At 36.7% G+C, this 23149-nt stretch overlaps 1 protein-coding gene across 1 annotated transcript in view; it reads right to left on the reverse strand.

Moving 5' to 3' along the window:
- Positions 1–1243: 1243 nt before the first annotated feature.
- HAPLN1 (hyaluronan and proteoglycan link protein 1) overlaps positions 1244–23149 on the reverse strand; it is a gene marked incomplete at its 3' end in the record, with an annotated part of 63351 nt that continues 41445 nt past the window's right edge. The window contains exons 2-5 of the mRNA XM_081321210.1: positions 13313–13437; positions 6160–6528; positions 3110–3412; positions 1244–1533 (exon numbers count right to left, since the gene is read on the reverse strand). Of these exons, the coding sequence (XP_081177336.1) occupies positions 1244–1533; positions 3110–3412; positions 6160–6528; positions 13313–13412 (1062 nt within the window). The 5' untranslated portion in view covers positions 13413–13437. The remainder of the gene's footprint in view (positions 1534–3109; positions 3413–6159; positions 6529–13312; positions 13438–23149) is intronic.

The following is a 23149-nucleotide window of genomic DNA, read 5'->3' on the forward strand; positions in this document are numbered from 1 at the left end:
GTGATCAAATAATCCCAATTAAAATATAGCTATAGTCATATTCTATTGGGGAACCCAAGAGCTTTGCAAAGTCTTCTTTGCACACAAGAAACTGGACCTTACAAGGCATAATAAGATGAAAATGGGGGAGTTGGTGTCTCCATTAAAATAAGCAAATGTTTTTGATTTTAGCAAGAGTATTCAGTATTAAAATATTTCTCCTTTTCCTAAACAGGATAAAAAATATCTTCCTTTTATTTATAGAAGAGAGAATATGCTTCAAAATTCAAATAATGTTTATCTTGGACATATGGAACTAGGACAGGAAATTTTAAATATTTAAAATTTTCATTTATAAAGGCAATAATACTCAAAAGCTACAATCAAATCAAGATGCTATATTTAATACATGTGTGTTTCTGTCCAGCAGTTCATCTATAGATAACTGCCCTGAGTAAAAGCTAAATGCTGCTTAGCAAAATGGATTTCAAAATTAAAACAACAGCTGCAGCAATATAAAAGTTCATAAAACTATTCAAAGTAATGCAATATATTTCAGGCATATTTAGTTTATATTAAGAAGAAAAATGGCTCCAATTTTTAATTATTCATATACACATTTTCTACTGCATACATAAGAAAACCAAGAATATATTCAGAAGATTTAACTGTGCTTGATGGAATGTTACAATTCTTTACCAGAGTTTGCCAAAAGGCATGGTTTAAAATAGTGAAACTTTTTTTGAATGTTGAAGACTTCATAAAATACTGTTGCTTTAAACAGCATTCACATCTTTTTTTAACTGCTCACAAAATCACATGGAATGGCAGTTAATAAAAGATGGACACAGTTCATAACATCAGATCTCAGTCGTTATTCTCTGGTATCTTTTAATACATTGCAAATATGTAAACTTTATCCTTTGATAAGCCTTACATTCCTTAATTGAGTCCTAGTAATCAAGCTATTGCATGCCCCATTCAAGAAAAATATGTTTGTTGGAATTGTGTAGCTTAAAGAGTTACATTTCAAAAACTTCCTTACCTAGAGCTTTCTTTAAATTATATTAATTTAAAATATCTATTGAATGATTTTTTTAAAAAAATAATAGTCGAACAAATTAATTGGTTGCTTTTACGAAATGACTCCTTATAGTAAGTAAAAAAAAAGATTTATCACAGTTTTGGCAATTTGTATAAGTTCTTATTGAAACAATCTTCACATGTTCTTGATCAACTGGACACTGTTGTGCTCTTGGTCCTTTCACTGGTATGATCTGAAGCAGTAAACTCCATATAGCTTGTGCTTTTTATCCGGAAAGCCCACCAAGCGTACTGCTGCTTCGTTAGGGCTACAGCGTTTTCTTGGCTTTGAGATGGGATATCGGACACTGCCATCAGCCAGCCAACCGGCATCACAGCGGTCATATCCTAGGAGTTTCCAGGCTGCAAACATTTGGCCTACTTTAGCAATCTGTGCACCATCATTGATGCAGGCTTGCACAGCTTCATCATAGGTCAGCTTGGTCGGGTGTATTAGGTAATAAAAACGGCCTGATGGAATAGAAAAAGGTTATAATACATATGAAAAAAGTTATGCAATTAAAATAAATTTTAAAGATTCATAAGAAAAAATATTTCATTATATTTATTATGTTTTTGTGTGTAAAACAGTTCAAAACTATTCTTACGATAGTTATAGTTATCGCTAAAATTAAAGGAGGGGAAAAATTTCATTCTTTCTATAAATATGCAGAATTTTTCTACGGATTAAATTTTCTAATGCACTTACGGAGAAAGGTAAGAAGTGATACTATTGTGTTAAACAGAATGTTGAGTCCTTACCTAGCAGAAATTTGCTTCAGAAATATTTGTAAATATATGCATAAGCACTTCTAATTATCTCTAAATCATGTAATTTCAATACTGTCAGCATACTATAGAAGGAACAAGGACTGTGACACACTTAAATCAGCAGAAATGGTTCTTCACTTCATACATACTGTACATACTGCTCAAGGTGCTTTTACATGTCATTACTATGTGAATATTTCATTCATATTGGACAATTCTATGTCTCTAAATAATTCAGATTTAGATTTTCATGTTTAGTGCAATTAATTTTATACTGTACTCTCTAATATTTTCAGTCAAATACAAGGTACTATTTTTTTTAAAAAAATGGATCCAGACTATGTGTGAATTCTACGTGACAGATGCCTCATCAAAACAAAGTGATTTCCTTGATTCAGTAATCCCTGATTATTTCTCCATTGATCTGCAAGGCTATTTGGAAGAATCAGAGGGCCCATTTGCTTAAGACAGCACAGGATTATAGGGAAAAGGTGGAAACAGAGAAAATCAGCACCTCTCCCTTCACCTAGGAAGCATATTCAACAGCCTTTATAGAAAGGCAAATTCAAATCTTATCTCTTGTTTGAAGCCTTTTCTCAAAGCCCAAATTACGTGCAAGCATATCTGGGTATTTAGCTATGTTATTTATATGGGATGGGATGATAGGACTTATGAGAAACTGAATTTTCATTATAAATAGTGGTCAGTCTCTTTGGAACTCATTGTGTGTATTTATTCCTTTTCCAAAAATTTCAGATAATGCTTAAATGGCACAAGATTTATTTGCCTCAACTCAGTCAGCCCCTTATGGAACTAAAATAGCTGGATCTGGATCAAATAAACATTTGTACAATCTTTAAAGCCTATTTGTTTTGGAAATGCATTCCTCAGGATTGCCCAATGAATAGTAATGTTTACTGTTCTCATGTTCTGAGACAAATAAATTTTATTGTGAATACTCAGAGCATATGTACGCAGAGCAAGGGAGCATCCCTTTGTTTGTGGGCTGCAAGCCAAACATCTGCTATTCAAGAGGCATACAATGCCTGGTTCTGAGTTGACCAAGTTCCTGCTCAAAGGGAGGGTTTTCCATGTTAGATTTCTTGTGTAGATAAGTATTTTTCTATTAATTTCCCTAGAGCAGGGGTAGGCAACCTTGGCTCTTTTATGACTTGTGGACTTTAACTCCCAGAATTCCTGAGCCAGCCATGCTGAGGGAAAAGGGAGAGCCAAGCTGAGCCACTCCAGAAAACTTCCAAGGAGTCAAATTACTTACCAGTAAAATGAGAGGTAAAACAAAAGACATCATATCTGTTTTGTTCTTTATTTGAGAAGCCATAATTCCGGATTCCAGGCACTGTGTTCTTCCCACCACAAGGCTCTCTGGGATCTCTAATTGGATATTGAACTGACCCATCATTGAGCCAGCCTGCATTGCACCAGTCCAGTCCTGACCTCCATCCTTCATATAACTGGTCAAATGAAGCTATAACTGCATCCTGGTCGAGGCAGGCTTGCTGAGCTTCATAGAAGTTTAAATTATAGCGACCCAGTCGTGGGAAGTAAGGGAATACAATGCCTAAAAGATAGCACAAGAGGAAAAGATGACTGCTTAATCAATTAATTAATCAAGGAAGGACAATCAAATGCTAGGAGCCCAGGGTCTTAAGCCTTCATTTTGCACTATGTTCAGATCATACACTAGAATTCAGCATCAAGTTTACTTATTTTTCAGTGGCACATTTTTTTTGAATGAAAACAAAATCAGCCCCAAAATGTTGGTCCACTCCTGCAGTGCTGAAAATGAGGCTTACAGATGGAAACTGAAAAAAAAATGGTGCTCTCCCTAAACTGAAAGGCATTTCAAAAATTATTTACAATATGTTAGAATAGATAGAAGACTGAATGGAGATTTGTACTATCACTAAAACAGCAATCTGTTAAATTTAACAACAAGTGAACTGTTTAGTCTAAGAGTTTTGTCTGACTGTCTCTTTAGACCATATACTGAAGCTCACCCTTTCCTGATGGAATGCCACCAGTTCTTCATGCAATACTCAAATATGGGTTTTCAACTATCAGATAAGTTATTTTGGCTTCATTGCCTCATTATTAGCATGTCTGTTTTTAAAGAGCAAGAAAATGGACTATTTGATTTTGGCACATAAACTTTATGAACAGCCAGAAAATTTGTCATTTGATGTGTATTGGAATGAGAAACCTTCAAATAAGCTTTAAATTTGGATTTATCTTTAATGTTATTTCCACGAGCAAAATACTGCAGTATCTATTGTCTTTACCTGAAACTTAACTTCTTTCTATACTATTTGTAAGTGAGAAGGCCATATGAATATAGCAAAACTGGAAACTACACTAGATCAAATCAGCCAGTCAGAATTGTTGATACTGCCCTAGTATATGAGTAAAGCTTCCATTTCCATCTTGAAAGGCATTTCAAAAATTATTTACAATATGTTAGAATAGATAGAAGACTGAATGGAGATTTGTACTATCACTAAAACAGCAATCTGTTAAATTTATATTTGGGAATGCGGCCTAACAACAAGTGAACTGTTTAGTCTAAGAGTTTTGTCTGACTGTCTCTTTAGACCATATACTGAAGCTCACCCTTTCCTGATGGAATGCCACCAGTTCTTCATGCAATACTCAAATATGGGTTTTTAACTATCAGATAAGTTATTTTGGCTTCATTGCCTCATTATTAGCATGTCTGTTTTTAAAGAGCAAGAAAATGGACTATTTGATTTTGGCACATAAACTTTATGAACAGCCAGAAAATTTGTCATTTGATGTGTATTGGAATGAGAAACCTTCAAATAAGCTTTAAAGGTACTGGTAACGGTGTTCAAAGCACTCCATGGCATGGGGCCGGAGTACCTCAGGGAACATCTGCTGCCGGCATCAAGCTCCCTGCGCCCTGTGCGTTCCCACAGAGAGGGCCTCCTCAGGGTGCCACCGATCAGAGAATGTCGATTGGTGGCCCCCAGGGGGAGATCCTTCTCTGTGGGCGCTCCGGAGCTGTGGAATCAGCTACCGGTAGAGCTCCGGATGGCGCCCGATCTTCGCTCCTTTCGTCGCGATCTTAAGACATTTCTGTTTGTACAAGCTGGCCTAGCCTGATGGGGATTGCAGGGGTTGTTTTATCTTTGGTCTTTTAATTTTTCTTGGGGTTTTTAGCACTGCATTTCTATTGTTCTTAACTAGGGCAATTGTTTAATCTTTTTTAATGTTTGTATTTGCTATTTTATTCTGCCCTGTGAACCGCCCTGAGTCCTCAGGGAGAAGGGCGGTATATAAATGTTATTAAATTAAATTAAATTAAATTAAATTTGGATTTATCTTTAATGCTATTTCCACGAGCAAAATACTGCAGTATCTATTGTCTTTACCTGAAACTTAACTTCTTTCTATACTATTTGTAAGTGAGAAGGCCATATGAATATAGCAAAACTGGAAACTACACTAGATCAAATCAGCCAGTCAGAATTGTTGATACTGCCCTAGTATATGAGTAAAGCTTCCATTTCCATCTTGAAATTGATTTTTTCCCCTCTGAAATAAGATGCTTAATTTAAGAAACAGAATGGAAGAAATGTAGATTAAAAATGCTTAAAAGAACTCAACAGCCTCTATGGCTAAGTACACTCTCCAGCCAAGATATTTTTCCAACCCATCAAATTCAATTGTTTAGTCAGAACCATCCAGTATAAAAATGCCTTAAGTCAGAAGGGCCAAAAGATTGATCCCTTCAGCCTTGCTGAGTCTTTTAATCTGTTACGATTGTTTCTATATATATTGTTTTCTCTGCCCAGAGTTGTTCAGAAGTCAGGTTTCTTTGAAATTGAATTAAATATATACAGTACAGAAACTAAAGCAAAGATGTGTTTGATTTAATAATATATGCAGAGGCATTTTCACACAATCTAGATCAGGATTCCATAAAGACTTTCACCTATAAACAAGGCCTTCTGCCCTCATGAGGTTTGTCCTGATGTTATGGATACATAGCATCTGCATGATGTTAGGGACAGAGCTGGTTACCCTAAAGTCGTAAGTTGAATTAAATTATTTTATAAAGCTTGAAGAGAACTATAAATAAAGCCCCCTTTAAAAATGTATGCAGAAATAAAATGTAGCTTAACAAACTTAACTTATCCAATAATCTTTCTTTATTAATTAAAGAAAAATATCTAATATAGCTAGATTCTGATAGATTGTTATATTAAGCTATGAAAGCTATATTGTCTGAACAATAGTAATAGCAATATTTTTAATGAACAATTTCTGTTTAGCTGGGAAGCTTACCATCCAAGTCTAGAGTTATAACAGTTGAATTATCTTCTAAACCTTCAATGACTTCACATTTGTATTTCCCATAATCCTCCAGCATTAAATTTGAGATTACCAGAGAGGCATCATTTTCAGTGCTTTTCTTCAAGAATACCCTTCCTTGGAAATTACCATAACTTTTTTTGTGGTAACCCATTTCAACATAGACATCCAGTTCTTTGAGGTAATCTGAAGTGAGTTTGGTCCACTTGACACGAACTCTATGGAATCCTGAGACAGGTAATGTATTGTCACGATAAAATTTACATGGCAGAGTAACACTGCCACCACGATGTGAGAAGATTTTAGTTTGTTCTGCTTTCACAAGAAGATGAGGTTCATTTTCTAAACACACGGGAAAAAAAACATTGATTAGAATAGCTGAAATACACTAAACTATTTCAGAGATGAAAATAGCCACATTCCTAGGCAAGTAAAAATCTATGGATATGTACAATATGATTCAGTAGTCTCTCTCTTTCTCTCTCAGGCCTCTCATTCATGAACAATATATGGCTAACAATGTGAACATATATGAAATAACTACTCCAACTATCTCCATCAAAATTCAGACATGATCCAGAGGCTACATTTTATCATGCAAGATAGCATTCGTTGACCCAAAAATCAAATCCTGTTCCTGGGGGAATAATGCTGGAAAGATGATGGTGGTGGTATTGTTGTTGTTGATGATGATGAAAAATAGATAGAAATGTCACACATGCAGAAAACCATCTTCAAATTATAGGATACCCTGCTGTGCAAAACAGAACATGTAGGTCTAACACTTCCTGAAGGCTAAGGCAAGTGAATCGCTATAAAGAAGGAACCCTCAAAGGTAGGACTAGTTTCTGAGAATGCCAGTGACAATTGTATAGAGAAAGGACCTGGAAAAAACTAACCTAATTTGATGTGGTTGGATGGGTCAATAAATATAGCCAAGGCAGTCCTTCAGATAACCAGGTTGCAAGCCATATACTGTAGGGTACCAATTGATTTCTGGATGTAATGTAAGGTGACAACCAGCACCTTGAATTATATCTCCAAATTCACGGGTAGCCAATGCTGCTTCTGAATCAGCAGATGTTACTGAGTATATCGAGATACATTCATCATTGCCCGGGCTTCCACATTTTCTACCAATTGTAGCTACTGAATCTTCTTCAAAGCTAGCCCTGGGTAATGTATATTATAGTAGCCCAACTGATGGTGACTAGAGCATGAGTGTCTGTGAATAGGGTCAAGGAAAAATCATAACTGGCACTTAAGGTGTAACTTTGCAAAAACTCTCTTAGATAAAAGTGCCCTCTGTTTTTAAAGCGGGAACTGTAAGTCTAGGAGAACTCTAAAATTGCATCTATCTCTGATCATGGATAATATAACCTTATTGAGAGTCAGAGAATTTCCCAGGAATTCCACAAATCCAAAGTCACTCAATGTTGGAAGAATTCAGTTTGACTACTTTGGATTGTTGTTTTCGTCTTTTATTATTTTCTGGGCATTCTGGTGCTGTATTTTTAATTTTTATATGGGATTTATTGAATTTTATGTGAGCTGCAGAAAGTCAGTTTTGGTTATAGCAGCTCACAAATATTATTTCCTATCCAGATTCGGACAATCTCCAGGCACCCGGTTAGCATTACCCTAGAGACAAGATGCACAAGTGCACAATTTCTGCATACTAATACCAAATCCTGTACCAACATATAACCCCCCACCCCCCAGATTCATGTAGGTGTCTGAAAGGAGTGAAGTAAGGTCAGATCCCCGAGAGACTGCAAGAACTGGGGGTTTCTGGCCATATCTCACCTCCACTATTAGCACTGACTGGAACTAACCCCTAAGGAATATGGATGGTGACTGCACAGAAGTACCCTCTCTTGATTACTTCAGAGACTGTCCAAACGGATTGGCATTCTCCTGATTCGACTGTCTCCATTCACAAGTGTGACCAATATGATTTCTACACCAATCTCAGCCCTGCTTGGGCTCAAATCATTTGTTTTCTTCAGAGCCTCTTGCACTTCCTCCACAAGCTTCCAAGGAAAGATGGTTCGAGACCACTAGAATTGCTTGTAAGAATTCTCTGTCCTTTCATGACACCTGAAATCAATTCCAAGAAGTGGAATCCTTTTTTTGGGTGGGGGACTGTGGTGCCTTTAAGGCAGTGTTGACTCATAGCAGATGCCTGGACTACTCCCTGCAGTTTTCTTGGCAAGGTTTTTCAATAGTGGCTTGCTATTGCCTCCTTCCTAGAGCTGAGAGAGAGTAACTGGCCCAAGGTCACCCAGCTGGCTTTATACCTAAAATGGGACTACAACACATGGTTTCTTAGGCATGATGCCTTAATCATTACACCAAATTACCATATGCTGGGGAAAAATGAGTTTGTTAAATTAATGTTCTGAAAAACTTTTTTTTCCTGAAAAACATTTTTATTTTCATTTATCAGAATATGATTCATTTTTTCCCACTAATTAAGTTTCAGTGATTCTCAGCCACATAAATATGTGCTGAAAGCTTACATGCAAATTATATTTTAAACTGTCACAAAAACCAAAGAGCCTCACTTAGTCATAAATATTATATAATACATTTCTGCCCTGGGGAAAACTGGAATTCCCAATCTGAACATGGCAGTCAGCCACAGTATCAGCCTGATTCTATTTTTTTTCAAAATATTTTACAAGAACTCTGAACTAGAATGGAAATACAACTCTCTTTATTGTTAGAGTGTTGAAAGCAGAATGCATAAAAAACAATGAATTTATTAGATCCCGAAATTATCAGTCATTTATTATTCTTTATGCCTTCTATATATGAATGAATAACAATAGTAGTAATAATAGAGATTCATTTCAATTGTTATCATTAACCCTTCTCCCCCCATATAGAAAGTTTGATTTGGAAATAAGTTCCAATTCATTTTGGTTGAATAAATTATTTATAAATTATTCATTTACAATGGGACAGTGATGGGGAGATAGAATCTAAGTTAAGAAAATTATTGGAGTTTTGCAAGATGAAAGAACCAATAAAACCTGCCCAAAAAGAGCTTTGACAGAGACTAACATGGGAAACCATTCTTATCCATATCTGTCAATTAAATTTGAAAAGTTCAGAATGGTTTCCTGAAATTGATAGTACCTTGTCCTTGATGACTTTTTCTTTGCAGGAGATTACAGTAAGTAGTAAAAATAATTCACCATATGTGATTTTAAGAATCTTTAAGCCTGAACTTTTTATAGCTTGTATGGTGCAATATAAGAATGTTGAAAAATGAAAGCTTTTCAGGATGGCTACACTGGTCTAAAATCTAGTCATTAGATATTTATGCTACTATGCACACATACAAGAGATAAACTGATACAAGAGATAAACTGATATGAAAAATCTGTGATAATACAGAGAATGATAAAAAATAACTTGAGACTAACTTTGCAGGTCTGTAGACCAAACAAAAGCTGAAGTAAAACTTTAAGCATACTTGGTGACCATTTCAGTGAATGATCCATTTATGTTCCATTTATGATTTCCTTCCTTCCTTCCTTCCTTCCTTCCTTCCTTCCTTCCTTCCTTCCTTCCTTCCTTCCTTCCTTCCTTCCTTCCTTCCTTCCTCCCTCCCTCCCTCCCTCCCTCCCTCCCTCGGCATTCAGGAAGGACATAGTTACAAGAAGGAGAAAAGGAATTTTTCATCCTATTCTGTTTCTAAGAATAGTGCAGCTGTTTGGATCTGATGTGGGAAAAGTCCTTTGGATCCACAATCAGAATCTTACTGTACCTGCTAACAGTTCCTTAAAGCAGGCATGTATTTTTTTGGATTTGTACTTTTTTTCGCCTGGGACCACAAAACTACCATGTGAGCCCAGAAAAGGTGCAGATGCTGACAGGAACAATGAGCATGTCCATGCCTGATCAGAAGCACCTTTCTTGTCCTCCTTCCAGATAATTTCATATTCCTATTTTTACAAACTTTTCTAAAATAATAGTGCCACCTAGTGCTCTTACTATCTCACAGGGCACTTCACCATAACTGTTGCATATTCCAACAATATGAATGAGTTTATAGGTACACACACACTCCACTTATTTGCAGCTGTAATCTTGACAAATAGGATTCTCATATCCTAGGACCATTTAGGCCTGTTCCATCTTGTGAAAAATGCAATTCTGAAAGGAAGGAAAAATATGTGCATGTTTGGGGCATATATATATCGTGCATATTTCATAGAATCACAGAGTGAAAGGCTTGAAAAGTACTTTAAGAATCATTTTGTCCAACTTTATGCCCAAAGCAGGAATATTCTACTAAAGCACTTTTGAAAAATGGCCATAATGTCTTCCATTGTTGAACATTACTTAAGAATTAACAACCGATATATATTATTTTAACACATTTTTCATGTGCTGTTTTCTGAAATAACTCTAATAATTCTGCCCCATTATCTGTGTAACAGCTCTCAGCTACTGGAAGTTAGCTATCATGTCTCCCAGGAATCCTTTCTTCTCCAGGCAAAATGAATTTAACACCTTCAACTACTCCTCTTTAATTTTTATTTCCATACTCCTTATTATCTCAGTTGCTGTTATCTGGAACACTCTGTGATCATCTCAAATGTGGAAAACATATTCCAGTTATATTTTCACCACCACAGAAGAGAAATAAATCTCATCATATTCAATGAACCATGATGCTAAGTACACATGTGTGGTGAAAATTGCATTTTATTCCCTTTTTAAATAGATTTTTAGCATTGACAAATTTGCTAGAAACATCTAATGGAAAAATCACTTTATAAACACAATGTACAAATTTATGGTATTGATTTTTTTATATTTGATGAACATACATATTGACCAATGATAAATCCTTGGATTTCTGCCTATTTGGCTTCTGCAGAACTGTGTCATCTTAAATAACTTGTGCTCTAAAGTGAATGAAAAGTGATGATGTCTTTTTGTAGAGGCTCATTGCTTTGATTATACGTGTTGAATTTTGTTTTGTAAGTAGAAATCCTTTGGTGTTAACTGTGGAACCAGTGAATCATTTTATTTTGATTTGGCATTTTCAGTTAAGTTGTTCATTTCTGTCACAAGAGAGGCAAAAGTGCAAAAATGTTAGCCCTTTATCTTGCAACAAATCCCCTAAATAATTTTCATAGATTATTATTATTGCCACATATGATTCCTGATCAATACCTTCTCATTATTTGTTGATGTAGAATTCAGATGAGCTTAATCCAAATTAAATTAATTGTATCACTAATTGCAACTATAAATAGAAGAGCTAAAAACAAATTCATGATTAAAAAATGGGTGACAACTACAAATAGTGATAAAATTTAGTAGCCTCCAACGCACCATGAAAGTTGAGTTCAATCTATCTGTAAGTCACCAAATTCAGGAAGAATTATTCAAGTATAATTATATATGAATATACATGAGTATAATAAGTATGAGTACACTTATTCCTATGTATACATGAACCCCTGTTCAAAATATAAATTTATGACTAAAAAAATCATCATTATTTGAACTGGGACTCTTGTGCCTGATCTTCAAGTGCATTAATTACCAATTGTACCCAAATTGCATAGGCTTTTTCACTAGTGTTAAAATGTTCTCTGGCCTCTTGAAGGCTATTTAATCTTTGTTCAGTGTGGGAAATCTAGACTGAAGCTTCTCTGACAATGGCTTTCAGTTTGAAAACAGAGAAACTTCTACAATAATTTAATCAATTGTTAAACTATTTTGGGAACCTTCTTCCTTTAAAGACTCTCCATCATCATCATCATCATCATCATCATCATCATTTACCTTCCTTCAAAACAGTTACTTCTTTTTTTTTTATTGAAAAGTTTTAAAATACATTTTATCTTTAACAATCCCCCCTCCCCCTCCCCTACCAATCCCTCCCTCCCCCTCCCCCCCTTTCCCAGTTACTTCTAAGCCATGTATTTGGGGCCATGTATTTTACTGATTCTATGTCAACTTTCTTAAGTATTTAGATAGCCATATTTTCAGTTTAGGGTATATTCTTTGCCAATTATCATGTAACTTTTGGGGGTTTTTTTCTGTTCCCTTAAATTGCTGATGCCCATTACTATGCAAAATCCTTCAAAATGCTTATTTATAAACAAACATTAATCAAACATTAAATTGAACATTAAATTGAACATTTTTAGAGCAAAATTCCAAAACTGAAACATTTAAAAGTTTTACATTCTCATGTAAAGTAGGCAGGGAATTTTCACATTATGGTCCAAAGGAGTATTAGCAGCTTGATAATAATTCTAAAAACAATAACTGCTCCCTTAGAATCCTCCCGAAGTTGTCTGATGCTCAACATTTCCTTCTAAGTATCAACATGCAACACAATTTATAATGAGGCCAGCATTCACTACATTGCACCGACTCTCAAGAGTTTATCCTGCATATCTATAGGCTGTATAGTTTAAATTGTCAAAATGTAAGCTATACAAAGCAGAGAAGCTGCATGACATTTATCCTGCCTGTCACTTTTGCATAAATAAATGTATTGGTTTGCTACATACAGGATGATCCTTAGCTGCTGAAGCAAGAACTGAAAAACAGCTGCATTCCGTTATCGCCTCAAAGCTTTTCACAGCCAATCATACGCTTTAGGATTTGAATGGATATACATAAATATGTTAAGAGGTAGCATTCAATAGAAATCAAAGCAATGGGGAAGCATCATCTAGGGAGGTAAGCTACTTTTTATGTTGTCTACGTTGCTGCTGATCTGTTTTTTTTGCATCACTGTGTTTTAATAATCTATCATTACCATATTTCTGTGCTATGGAGGTGTCCTTGTGAAGGGCTTTCGATCTTATTTATTATAGAGTAGGCAGATATCTATTGGATAGCCTAATTGCTTACTTGCTGTGTTTAACATGCATGCATTTTGATTTTAGTAACCGTTGCTTCTTTGGCAAAAATCACAGAGATGTGGTATGCTGAACTGCAGACTGCAGTTCCAACCTAAAAAGCACTGCGGTATAAAAAATGTAATGCTGCAGCAAAGTTAGCCAATCAGTTTTATAAATGTAGCAAATGTTAACCTTTTTATTACAGCACCACAATTGTTCATTGATTTTTTTTTACTCACCATGGATGTGAATTATTCTATCATGCTCCAGAGTGAAGTTAGCAGCATGATGCTCAGCCCAGCAGAAAAAAATCAGCACCAGAAAAAGTAGACTCTTCATCTTTTATAGTCAAGAATCTTCTTCACTGCAAAAATATCAAATTGCAAAGAAGCTAATTGCATCTGGAAATTGTAATAGTAACACTTTATGCAGTTCCTCTGAGTTCCATCCTTCTCTTATTGCTCATTGCTTTGTGCTTGTAAAATTACAGAGTCACATAATTAAGAAATTTTATTAGGAATGTCCTCTTTGTCAGGAAGTTAGCTGTACAATTACTTGTCTACCAAATGAAATATACTATTGGGTAACTCTGCCCATTAAGAGAGTAATTGTTATTTCCAAACCATAAAAAATAAAGATTGTGATTCTTAAAGGTTAAGTGGACTTCAGTTTAAGTATTCAGAACTGTTCTGTTTGTACCCATTAAACAAAAACATACTGTATCTTAGACACAGAATATAAATACTGTTTTACGTCTTGTGACCGGTTTTTTTTTTGCACCTTAGTTAATTTAGCATGCAAGTGCAAGTTCTTCAACTGATCTGAGAGGCAGACTGCAGAGGCATGCTTCCTTACAGGCATACTCACCATTTTATAGATTAGTCTGCAGAGAAATGTTGAAACCTACATAAAGCAGGTTAGAATTGCAGGTTCTGCTACTGCAGCTGCCCTGACTGATTTTTATTCATTTCTATTTAGAATGCTGACTCATGAAATTATCCTGTCAGTTAGGGTCCCTGCAGTCAGCACAGCTGCTGAGAGCTGCAGAATAATATTCTGCAGCCTCAGAAGAATAATTAAGAAAATGAAGACCTGGAATCCATAGGAAGGAATATAATTCAAGATTTCTTAGGCAGAAGATTCAGTTTGGCATTTTCTTTAGCTGGGATACCTCTCTACTGTCCTATATGTGTTCAGAAAAAATTCTTATCCCCAGAACAAGATGGAGATGTAAAATAAATTTTATTCAGAAAAGTATATTTAACTTCTTTTGGGGAGATGTGGGATGGGGTGTGAATGTGGCATGGATCTGAAGCAAGATACACAACCTCTGCAAATTTTGAATTTAGAGAACTTTTTAATCAGAAACATTTTCTGGTTGTGTATTCTACCCAGAGATTTTTTTGCACGAGTAGTTCCTTTTTGCACAAGTAGTGGTATTAAAGTAGTTGCAAGAGAACCCCGTGACCTCTGGCTCTGAGTTAACCCACTGAGTTGTACTGAGTGGGTTAACTCAGTCGTGAGACTAAGTTATCATTGTGTGGAATTTCATTGTTCTGGCAGTATGCTCATCTCAGAAGGAAATTATAGGTTAAGGTTAAGAAGTTTTGTGTTTCTGTGTATTTCTCTCTGTGTATGTGTACTCCTTCATATACTGTTGACTTCTGGCAACTGCCTGGACTTCATGGAAAGTCCCAGTAGTCTTCATGGAAAGTTTTGGAAGTGGTTTGCCAATGTCATCTTCAGGAGAAAGGAGCCCAATTGGTCCACTGGAGGACTAGAACTCATGGTCCCCCTGTTTTTAGCATTGTATCTTAACCACTACATCAAACTGGTTCTCAAGATAAGGATCAGATGGTTCAAAATCAAATTCATTTAGTGTGGAACTAAAACAACATTAGATGTCTAGCTACTAAATAGATTTTAAAAAAACCACAACCCTGCAGTTTTTATAATTATAAACACTTGCCATTATCTACATGGCCTTGAGAGAAAATGGAGACCAAATAGCTTATTCAATAAGCCTTTTTCTGTGACTATTTATCTTGAACAGAACTACTATGTATTTATCAGTTAGACACAGAATAAACTGCCTGTGTGAATCCTCATATATGGAGGCTTGTACAGAGAAGTTTATAACCATATTCCCTACATCAGTGTTCCTCAAAATGGGCATTCTCCAAGTGCCTCAGCTTCCTCAGCTGCACCTCAGCGCCAGTATTTTCAGCAGTGGTGCTGTGCTGGCTGAAGCATTCTAAAAGTTGAAATCTGTGCTCATTTGGGAAAAGTTGACCAAGCACAACTGATTCTTTTTGAACAATATTAATCTGATCCACACAACGTTAGTTTGCTTCTTTGTGGCTTAACTTATTGGGTAATGAGCAACCCATACTTAATGGCTTATCATGATTCATGAATCTAGCTGGTTCATGCAGCATGATTAGTCCTAAATGTGTGGTTTACTATACATACCATAGTCAAACAAGCCCTGCCCTCCCAATGATAATGATAACTTTATTGTCACTTTGAATGTACACCAATCGGCATACATCAAAATGAAATTTCATTGCATACAGCTCTCAAAGGGTCACCACCTCCGATATATACTTCTTGTTCGTGGCCTGCTCAAATTTCACATTGTCCATTTTAGTCTCTAGGGAGTGAACGATGGTACACAGGACAGATGGAAATGGGACTCCATGTGGATTAGCCCTCAAATTCACTTGTATTCCGACAACCTCGCCTTCTTTCCTTTTTCTGATCCTGACTCTTCCACCTTTTCCTTAAAGAGGCCTTGCTTCTTTTCGCCCCTGGAGCATGCTGCTGCTGCCACCAACTCCTCCAAAAGCCCCACTCCCTTCCTCTGGGCCTGCCTCATCCAGTTCCTTCACTCCATAAGCTCCAGGTCCTCTCCTCCTCTGCCTCCTCTGGAAACAGCCCTGATTTGCAATACAATCCATCACTGGGCCAGCAGTCAGATCTTGCTGCTGGTAGAACAAATTCAAACAGTGCCAACGACTTTTAATGGTCTCACCAACAGTTCCAAAACAACTAGAAACTTGCCATGCCAGCAAAGATTGTCGGTCGTATGTCGTATGTTACCTTAGTTCCACCATGTTGCTCAAACACATTAAAATCTTCCTGATAATGTGGCCTATAGCCCTTACTATCCCTCCCAAAACTATTTGCCTTCAATGCACTGTGATCTTCCATAAACTTTGCCTTCTAATGTATGGAAACTGAAAATATTTAATACATTTAAAATTGAGTCCTTGACAAAGCAGAAGAGACCATTTATTATCTTATTTGGTCTTTTGAAACTATATATTTTTTGTTTTTATAATTTTCACAGTACATTGTTTAATCCTTTTTCAGTCATTCATCCTTAGCTTCCAAATAACCTGAATAATCTACAGTTGTTCGTAGGTAACGTTCTGTATTAGATGACTGAAAAAAAGTGGTGAAAACTTTACGGATGGGAAAAGTAGAAAGCTCAAGGGGAAAAAAAATAACAACAGAGACAAAAGGTCTGCAGGGTTGTGAACCAACCAGATTCTGATTACAAGACAAGTGTTATACACACTGAGCTGTTATAGCATTCCTAGAAAAGATATTACAGAGTATGGAAAACACTGATTCATTTATAGGGATGTTCCTGATTCTGCATAATAGTCATTAAAACTGTTATTGTAGGTTAGCCTACATCAAGCTTAAATATTTCTTCAAAGACCATCAATGCTTGAGGCAACAGAATATGGAAAAGTTTACTGCAGAAGTGAAGCATAAAAACATGTCCCTAGGAGCTAAAACAGGGCAATGTTTTCCACTTTATCCTTCCAAAACTTTCTGAGACAAGGAAATCTGATAGTCTGGATAAGCCTTTAGGAATCGAGCCTTGCTTGAACTCTGAAATGGAGCAACCAAATGGGTGTATGCACTTACCATTGCAGAAAAAAAATCGTAAGCTTTATTTTATTTCATTTAAGGATCCTAATATTCTTGTTATATAAAAACTCATAACACATTCATAGAACACAACTTACCTTTTAAAAAGAGATTTTTTAAAAAAATAAGATTAATACTAGCTCATTTTAGATAGCACAGTTCATATTTATAATTTCTCATTTTCAACTGATTGCAAGCTTGGGGAATTGAAACAGAACTGGAAAAACATGTGGTGGCACACATTTCAAAGTCCCCTTTTTTAGAATAGAGTTCTGATTCTCTGTCCCTTTCAGGAGAAGCTTGTTTTCAGAATTTGTACATTAGTGTAATTGGTTATACTTTGCCAACAGACACAATATTTGAAAGACTTCTCAGTTTCCATTACAGTCACAGTTTTTTTTGTGCCAAGAGCATACATGAAGTTCTGGAATATCATAAAAAAATAAGTCTTGTGAATCCAATAAAACATACTGATTTGAATCGATTTCTTCTTGTTTACTAGAAATTGAACTGATCATGGGTATGAAATGTAGAGAAGTACAAAACCATTTACTTCTTTATATTTGCCATACTTTGCTTTCTAAAATCTATGGCAAGTCTACAGAATGACTCATAAAGTTTTCTCTTTCCAGATAAATTGGTACAAGGGAAGAATTTGTTTTTCAACTGAAAAAGCAGTTCTATAAGTAGATTTATTGCTAGCTGGTGATTTTCAATGATGCACAAATGCAACCATGATATTGCTAGCACAATAACATTTTATTTATTTAACATTTGTACAGCTACCCATTTTAAAACCAATTCTAGGCAGCTTACAAGCAATAAAATGATATAAAACCACCAACAAAAAATTAAAAACAGAAAAACCTGGTGTCATCAACCACACTTTCTGGACCTTGCCCATTCCAACATTTGTGAGAAAAGCCATGTCTTGAACAGTCTTTGGAAAGATAGAAGAGTAGGGATCTGTCCATAGAACAGGGGCTGCATGATTAATAAAGGGGAGATTATCAAACATATATTTGAAAGTACTTACTACAAGTTTTTCTGATAGATTTTCTGATAGATTTCTTTTTCAAAAGTTAATATCTAAGGCAGGGGTGTCAAACTCAATTTCATTGAGGGCCGCATCAGCATTGCGGTTGCCCTCAAGGGGCCGGGTGGGTATGGCCAGGGTGGGCGTGGCCTACTGGGTGGGCGTGGCTAGAGTGCGTATGGCCTACTGGGTGGGCATGGCCAGCTCTACATCGTTCACATCAAGGGTGCCTATGGGGGCCTGGGCAGGAGTGGGAAAGATCTGAGGGTCTCTGGCAGAAGGAGAGTCTCTGGGCCAGGGCCAAGGCAGCGGGGGCCGTTCCCTCACTGTTTCCAGGATGGCTTCGCGGGCCGCATGAAACCACTTTGTGGGCCAGATCTGGGCCCCGGGCCTTGTGTTTGACATGTCTGATCTAAGGCATCTAATACTTACTGGGTTTTAGCTAAGGATGTATGGTTTACTGAGGTTAAGGACAATTATTTGTCCTCTGATCATAGGCATCAATGGATGAAGGTGTCAAAAAGGCAAGATGGCAGGCATGGCAATACGACTGAAGCCCAAGCCCTTTGTACATGCCGAAGACCTTGACATACAAAAAAGGTGGGGCTTTGAGGTCCCTCACTGATTGCTATCTTGACTCCTTTTTAAGCCTCTATTCCTGTATGGAAGCTGATGCTTGCAATGCATATTAACATTCCTACTCTCTAGTCTTTGCATAACTAACCTCCCTTCCGACTGCTTCATGTACTAAAATATCATGGATCCATTAATAAGGAATATTCAGCATAATAAACACTCAGATAAACAACTTGTGAGACAAAAAATAAAACATTTTATGATTACAAGATTTTTTTTATTTTTTTTAAAATGTACTTTAATATTTGTACCGTATATACCACCCAGCAGGCAGCAGCAACTGGCTAACCTTGTTCCAAATCTGAAATGAAGGATAGGGTTAGGCTTAGGGTGTAATCATCTGCTTCTTCCCCTTTGCTGTTTTTGGAAGGCAAAAATAGTTAGCTGTTGCTCTTTCCCCCCCCACTTCCCTTCACAAATGTAATCTCCAAGTGAGTTTTTCTGCTGTGAATTTAAAGTGTTCTTTCCACTTAAGTTGACTATTTGTTTTGGATGGCACTTTACTTTGCTACAGTTAATCCCAACAATTTATACAGTATTTTGCAAAAGGAAAAATGCTACCATACTTAAAGGATTAACTTAGTTAAGTTTTCTACAGCTTCAATTATTCTTTCTCTTTTCTGTTTACTACCCACATTTCCCTGGGTACCTCTTTCTTTATTAAGTGCAGTGATGCATCTTTTCATCAGTTTTCCAGTCACTTGAAATGGAAGGATTTCATGTGAACCTACATTAAGTCATTCAAAAAATGCTGAAACAATATGCTACTGGACTGACCAAAGACAAGAAAAAGCCGAAGGAAAAGTACAGTAGACAGCTCAGCGGGAAAAAAAACAGTAATAAAATTATTTCAGATCTTTACCAACAACCTTCTATTTGCAAGACAAGTGTTATAATCATTGCACTATTGTAGCATTGCTATTAAAGGAAACTCCTGAAGACCTATAGGACAGTTATAAAGGAGTTTTATATTTGGTTATTTTGCCTTTATGCATCTGCATTTTGATGCTATAACTCTGCATATATAAAATAATTCAGTTTAATGAATTAAATTGTCTGAGTGGCATAGATAATGTATACATACACACATATATCTGGTAAGTCCTGCCAACTTGATGAAAAATGATTGGCAGAGGGACTTCCAGTTTTGTGCAGTAGCGCAGCAGCCGAGGGATCACAGAGCTCTGCACCCTATGGCTGATTTCTGCCTGCTAGGGGACCCTAAATGGGCCTGAAGTTGTCCTGTAGAAGCAACTTAGAAGGGGGGAAGTCCTGCTGATTGTGGAGAGATGGTGGTTGATCCAATTGGTTTGGGAAAAGCCCTCCAGAAACTGGCAGGAGAAGAGGATAGTTTAACTTCCTAGTCTAGCCAAAGTGACTTAACCCAGATGGGGAAAAAAATTACAGGAAATTCTGGACATGGAAAAGACAAACCACACTTTAAGATTACAAAACAAGTTTAAGGATAAGAAAAATGATTTGGCAAAATGGACTTTGCCAGAAGAATTATGAGAACTTGAGAGATAAAAAATAAATGAAATCAAGAAAGGAAAAAAGGGAAAGATTTTTAATGAATACCAAGGGGTGAAACCTTCCTATAAAAACAGCTTACCTGTTTTGCCTTTTGTACCTGCAACAACATTTATAAGATTATGGGAAGATTCTTTGATTCATCGAAGCATATTGAACAGGGAAGATGTTGGGCAAAAAAAAAAAGGCTAAGTGAAATTAAGAAATTAGATGATGGGGGACTTCCGGTGGCTGCGCGGCGCCGGAGACAGCCTTCCCGGGCTGCCCGCGGCTCAGCTGAGTAATTTTCACCCGAAACAGCGCCGATCAGCTGTTCGGGTGAATTTGAAGCCCCCTCCTCGGGAGAAGAGGAGGGGGTGAGGCCCCAGGTAGGGGTTGAGTTCTCCGGGGCCGCCTGAGCTTGTAGCTTGGGCGGCTGAAGGATCGAACTCCCCCGTAGCCTGGGTTGCTCCCAGCTGGTCAGCGTCTCTGCTCCGGATTTCTTGGAGCAGAGCCAGGCGTTTGCGACCACCCCTGCCTGAAGGAAGGACTATGGAATAAAAGGAGCAGGCAGAGCGGTACAAGAGGAAAAGATGAAGAGGATTATTATATTTTACTCTCGAGCTTGATGGACTTTTTTAAACTTAAAGTGAAAGTGCGTCACAAGTGAAACTAAAAGATGGCGGCTAAACCTCCCTCAAAAACTCTTCGGAGTGCTGGAACTTCTCCGACGCAACAATCATCATTGCAGGCGTTGCATCCTCCTGATGTATTGACACCGAAGGATCTACAAGATGCTCTTGAAAAACATGCCCAGGTAATTCTGGAATCAATGGGAGATAAATTTGCACGGATGGAGGAGAAATTGGAGAAATTGGAGGAGAGAATGGAAGAGAGGATGGAACAGAAGTTTAGTGTGATGAAGGTAGACATTTTGTCTTCAGTGTATAAAGTGGCTGAATGTGTGGAAGATCTGGAGGAAAAAGTGGAAGATTTGACTCAAAAGAATGCCATATTAGAAGCAAAAGTATTGGAGAATGAAGATTTAAGAGATAAAATGGACAGAGAATTGAGTCTTGCTCAATATTATCAGATGCAGTTTGCTGTTAGAATCAGAGGCTTAAAAGAGAATATTAAGGAAGATCTAAAGCAGCTGATTTCGGAGGCTCTGGAAGTGGTATTGAATCAGCCAGCATCTGAAATAAAGGGAGGCATGGATAAAGTGTTTCGTGTGAATTCATGGATTGCTAGACAGAGAAAGCTGCCTAGAGATGTGGTGGTTTATTTTGTAAAGAGGGAAATTAGAGATGAAGTTATACAAGCTGCCTATGATTCTAAAGTTGTGATTGCTGATCAAGAAGTTTTGGTTCTAAAAGAAATTCCTCCAAAGATTTTAAGGAGAAGGAAGGATTTTACATTTCTTGTGCAAGAGCTCAAACAACGAGATATAAGATTCAGATGGGAGATCCCAGTTGGGTTGATGGTGATGCATGAAGGTAAAAGGTACCGTCTGGCTACTGTGATGCAGGAGCGTGATTTTTACAATAACGTTTTAAAAGCAACCCCATTATTACTTTTGGAAGCTGCAAAGAGATTTGGAGAAGGAGAACACCAAGAGGCTGAAGATGGACAGACAGAGGAGAACGGTGCTGGAGGAGATCAAGCTACAACTTCTTTGGATGATCCTAGAGAGAAGAGGGTGACGCGTGCTGCTTTAAAACGATTAAAAAAAAATAAAAGAAAAAGATCAGCAGAAGTCTATGGAATTTCCACAACGTACTTATAGCCAAGCAGTGGGAGGAGCATGGCCTAAAAAAGATAGTCCTATCAAAGCAGCGCTTCAAGAGCTTTGGGATGATATGCATGACAACTAAATTTTCAACTTGGAACGTTAATGGACTAAATTCACCACAGAAGAGGAAGAAAGTTTTTCAATATTTAAAATAATTCAAGATAGATGTTATATGTTTGCAAGAAAGGTATATTAGGGTTGTGGATCAAAAGTATTTACTGAACTCAAGGTTGGGTACGCGATTTGTTGCTTCTGTAATGAATAAGGAAAATGGAGTGGTTGTTTATGTTAAAAGTGCTTTAACAGCAGACTTAATTGAAGCAGATAAGCATGGAAGATACGTTATGATAGAGCTGCTGCTAGAAGGCAAAAAGACGCTTTTAGTTGGATTATATGCTCATAATCAACAACAAGCTGACTTTTTTAGTTTACTTTATACAAAGCTTACCCAGTTGGATTATAAATCTGTTATTTTTATGGGGGATTGGAATGGTGTTTTGGATGTACAGATGGACAAGGCTGGAGCTTCTAAGCGCGTCCCAAGTCATGCTAGACTGCCTAAATCCTTTTTTTTGAAATGAAGATTTTATATTAATAGTGTTTGTAGTTATTCTATATGAGCTAGAGAGTGATAGATTTTAGAGTTTACGGTTGTTAGCATGTGGTTGTTTATGATTCTTTTTTTTGTTTTTTATACCTTGTACTTAGCTCTGGGAAGTCGGGGGGGGAGGGGGGGAGGGGTAAGGAGGGAGGGATAGGGGAGGGGTAGGGGGGTTTGTTAAAGATAAAATGTATGATAAAACTTTTTAATAAAAAAAAAAGAAATTAGATGATGGGAATTACCAGAGGGAGTATTTAAAAATTAAACATTTGTTTGAATATAGTTAAAGAAATAGAAATTTTTTGAATATAAATGAAGATTAGTTTAAGGGGGATGAATCCCTCATGTAATACAGTATGCCTTTTTTCCTTTTATGTTTGTTTTTTTGACATAAGAAATATAAAAATGTTGGGATGGTTTACATAAGAGAAATGTTTTCTTTGTTTTTTCTTTTTTCTTTTTTTCTTTAAGACATGAGAAATGTAAAAATGTGTTAGCTTGCATGAGAAAAAAGACTTAAACATTTAAGTGTAACTAATTTTGAGAAAATCTTAACC

The sequence above is a fragment of the Vipera berus genome (assembly GCF_964194415.1).
Source record: "Vipera berus genome assembly, chromosome: 2".
NCBI classification, from domain to species: domain Eukaryota; kingdom Metazoa; phylum Chordata; class Lepidosauria; order Squamata; family Viperidae; genus Vipera; species Vipera berus.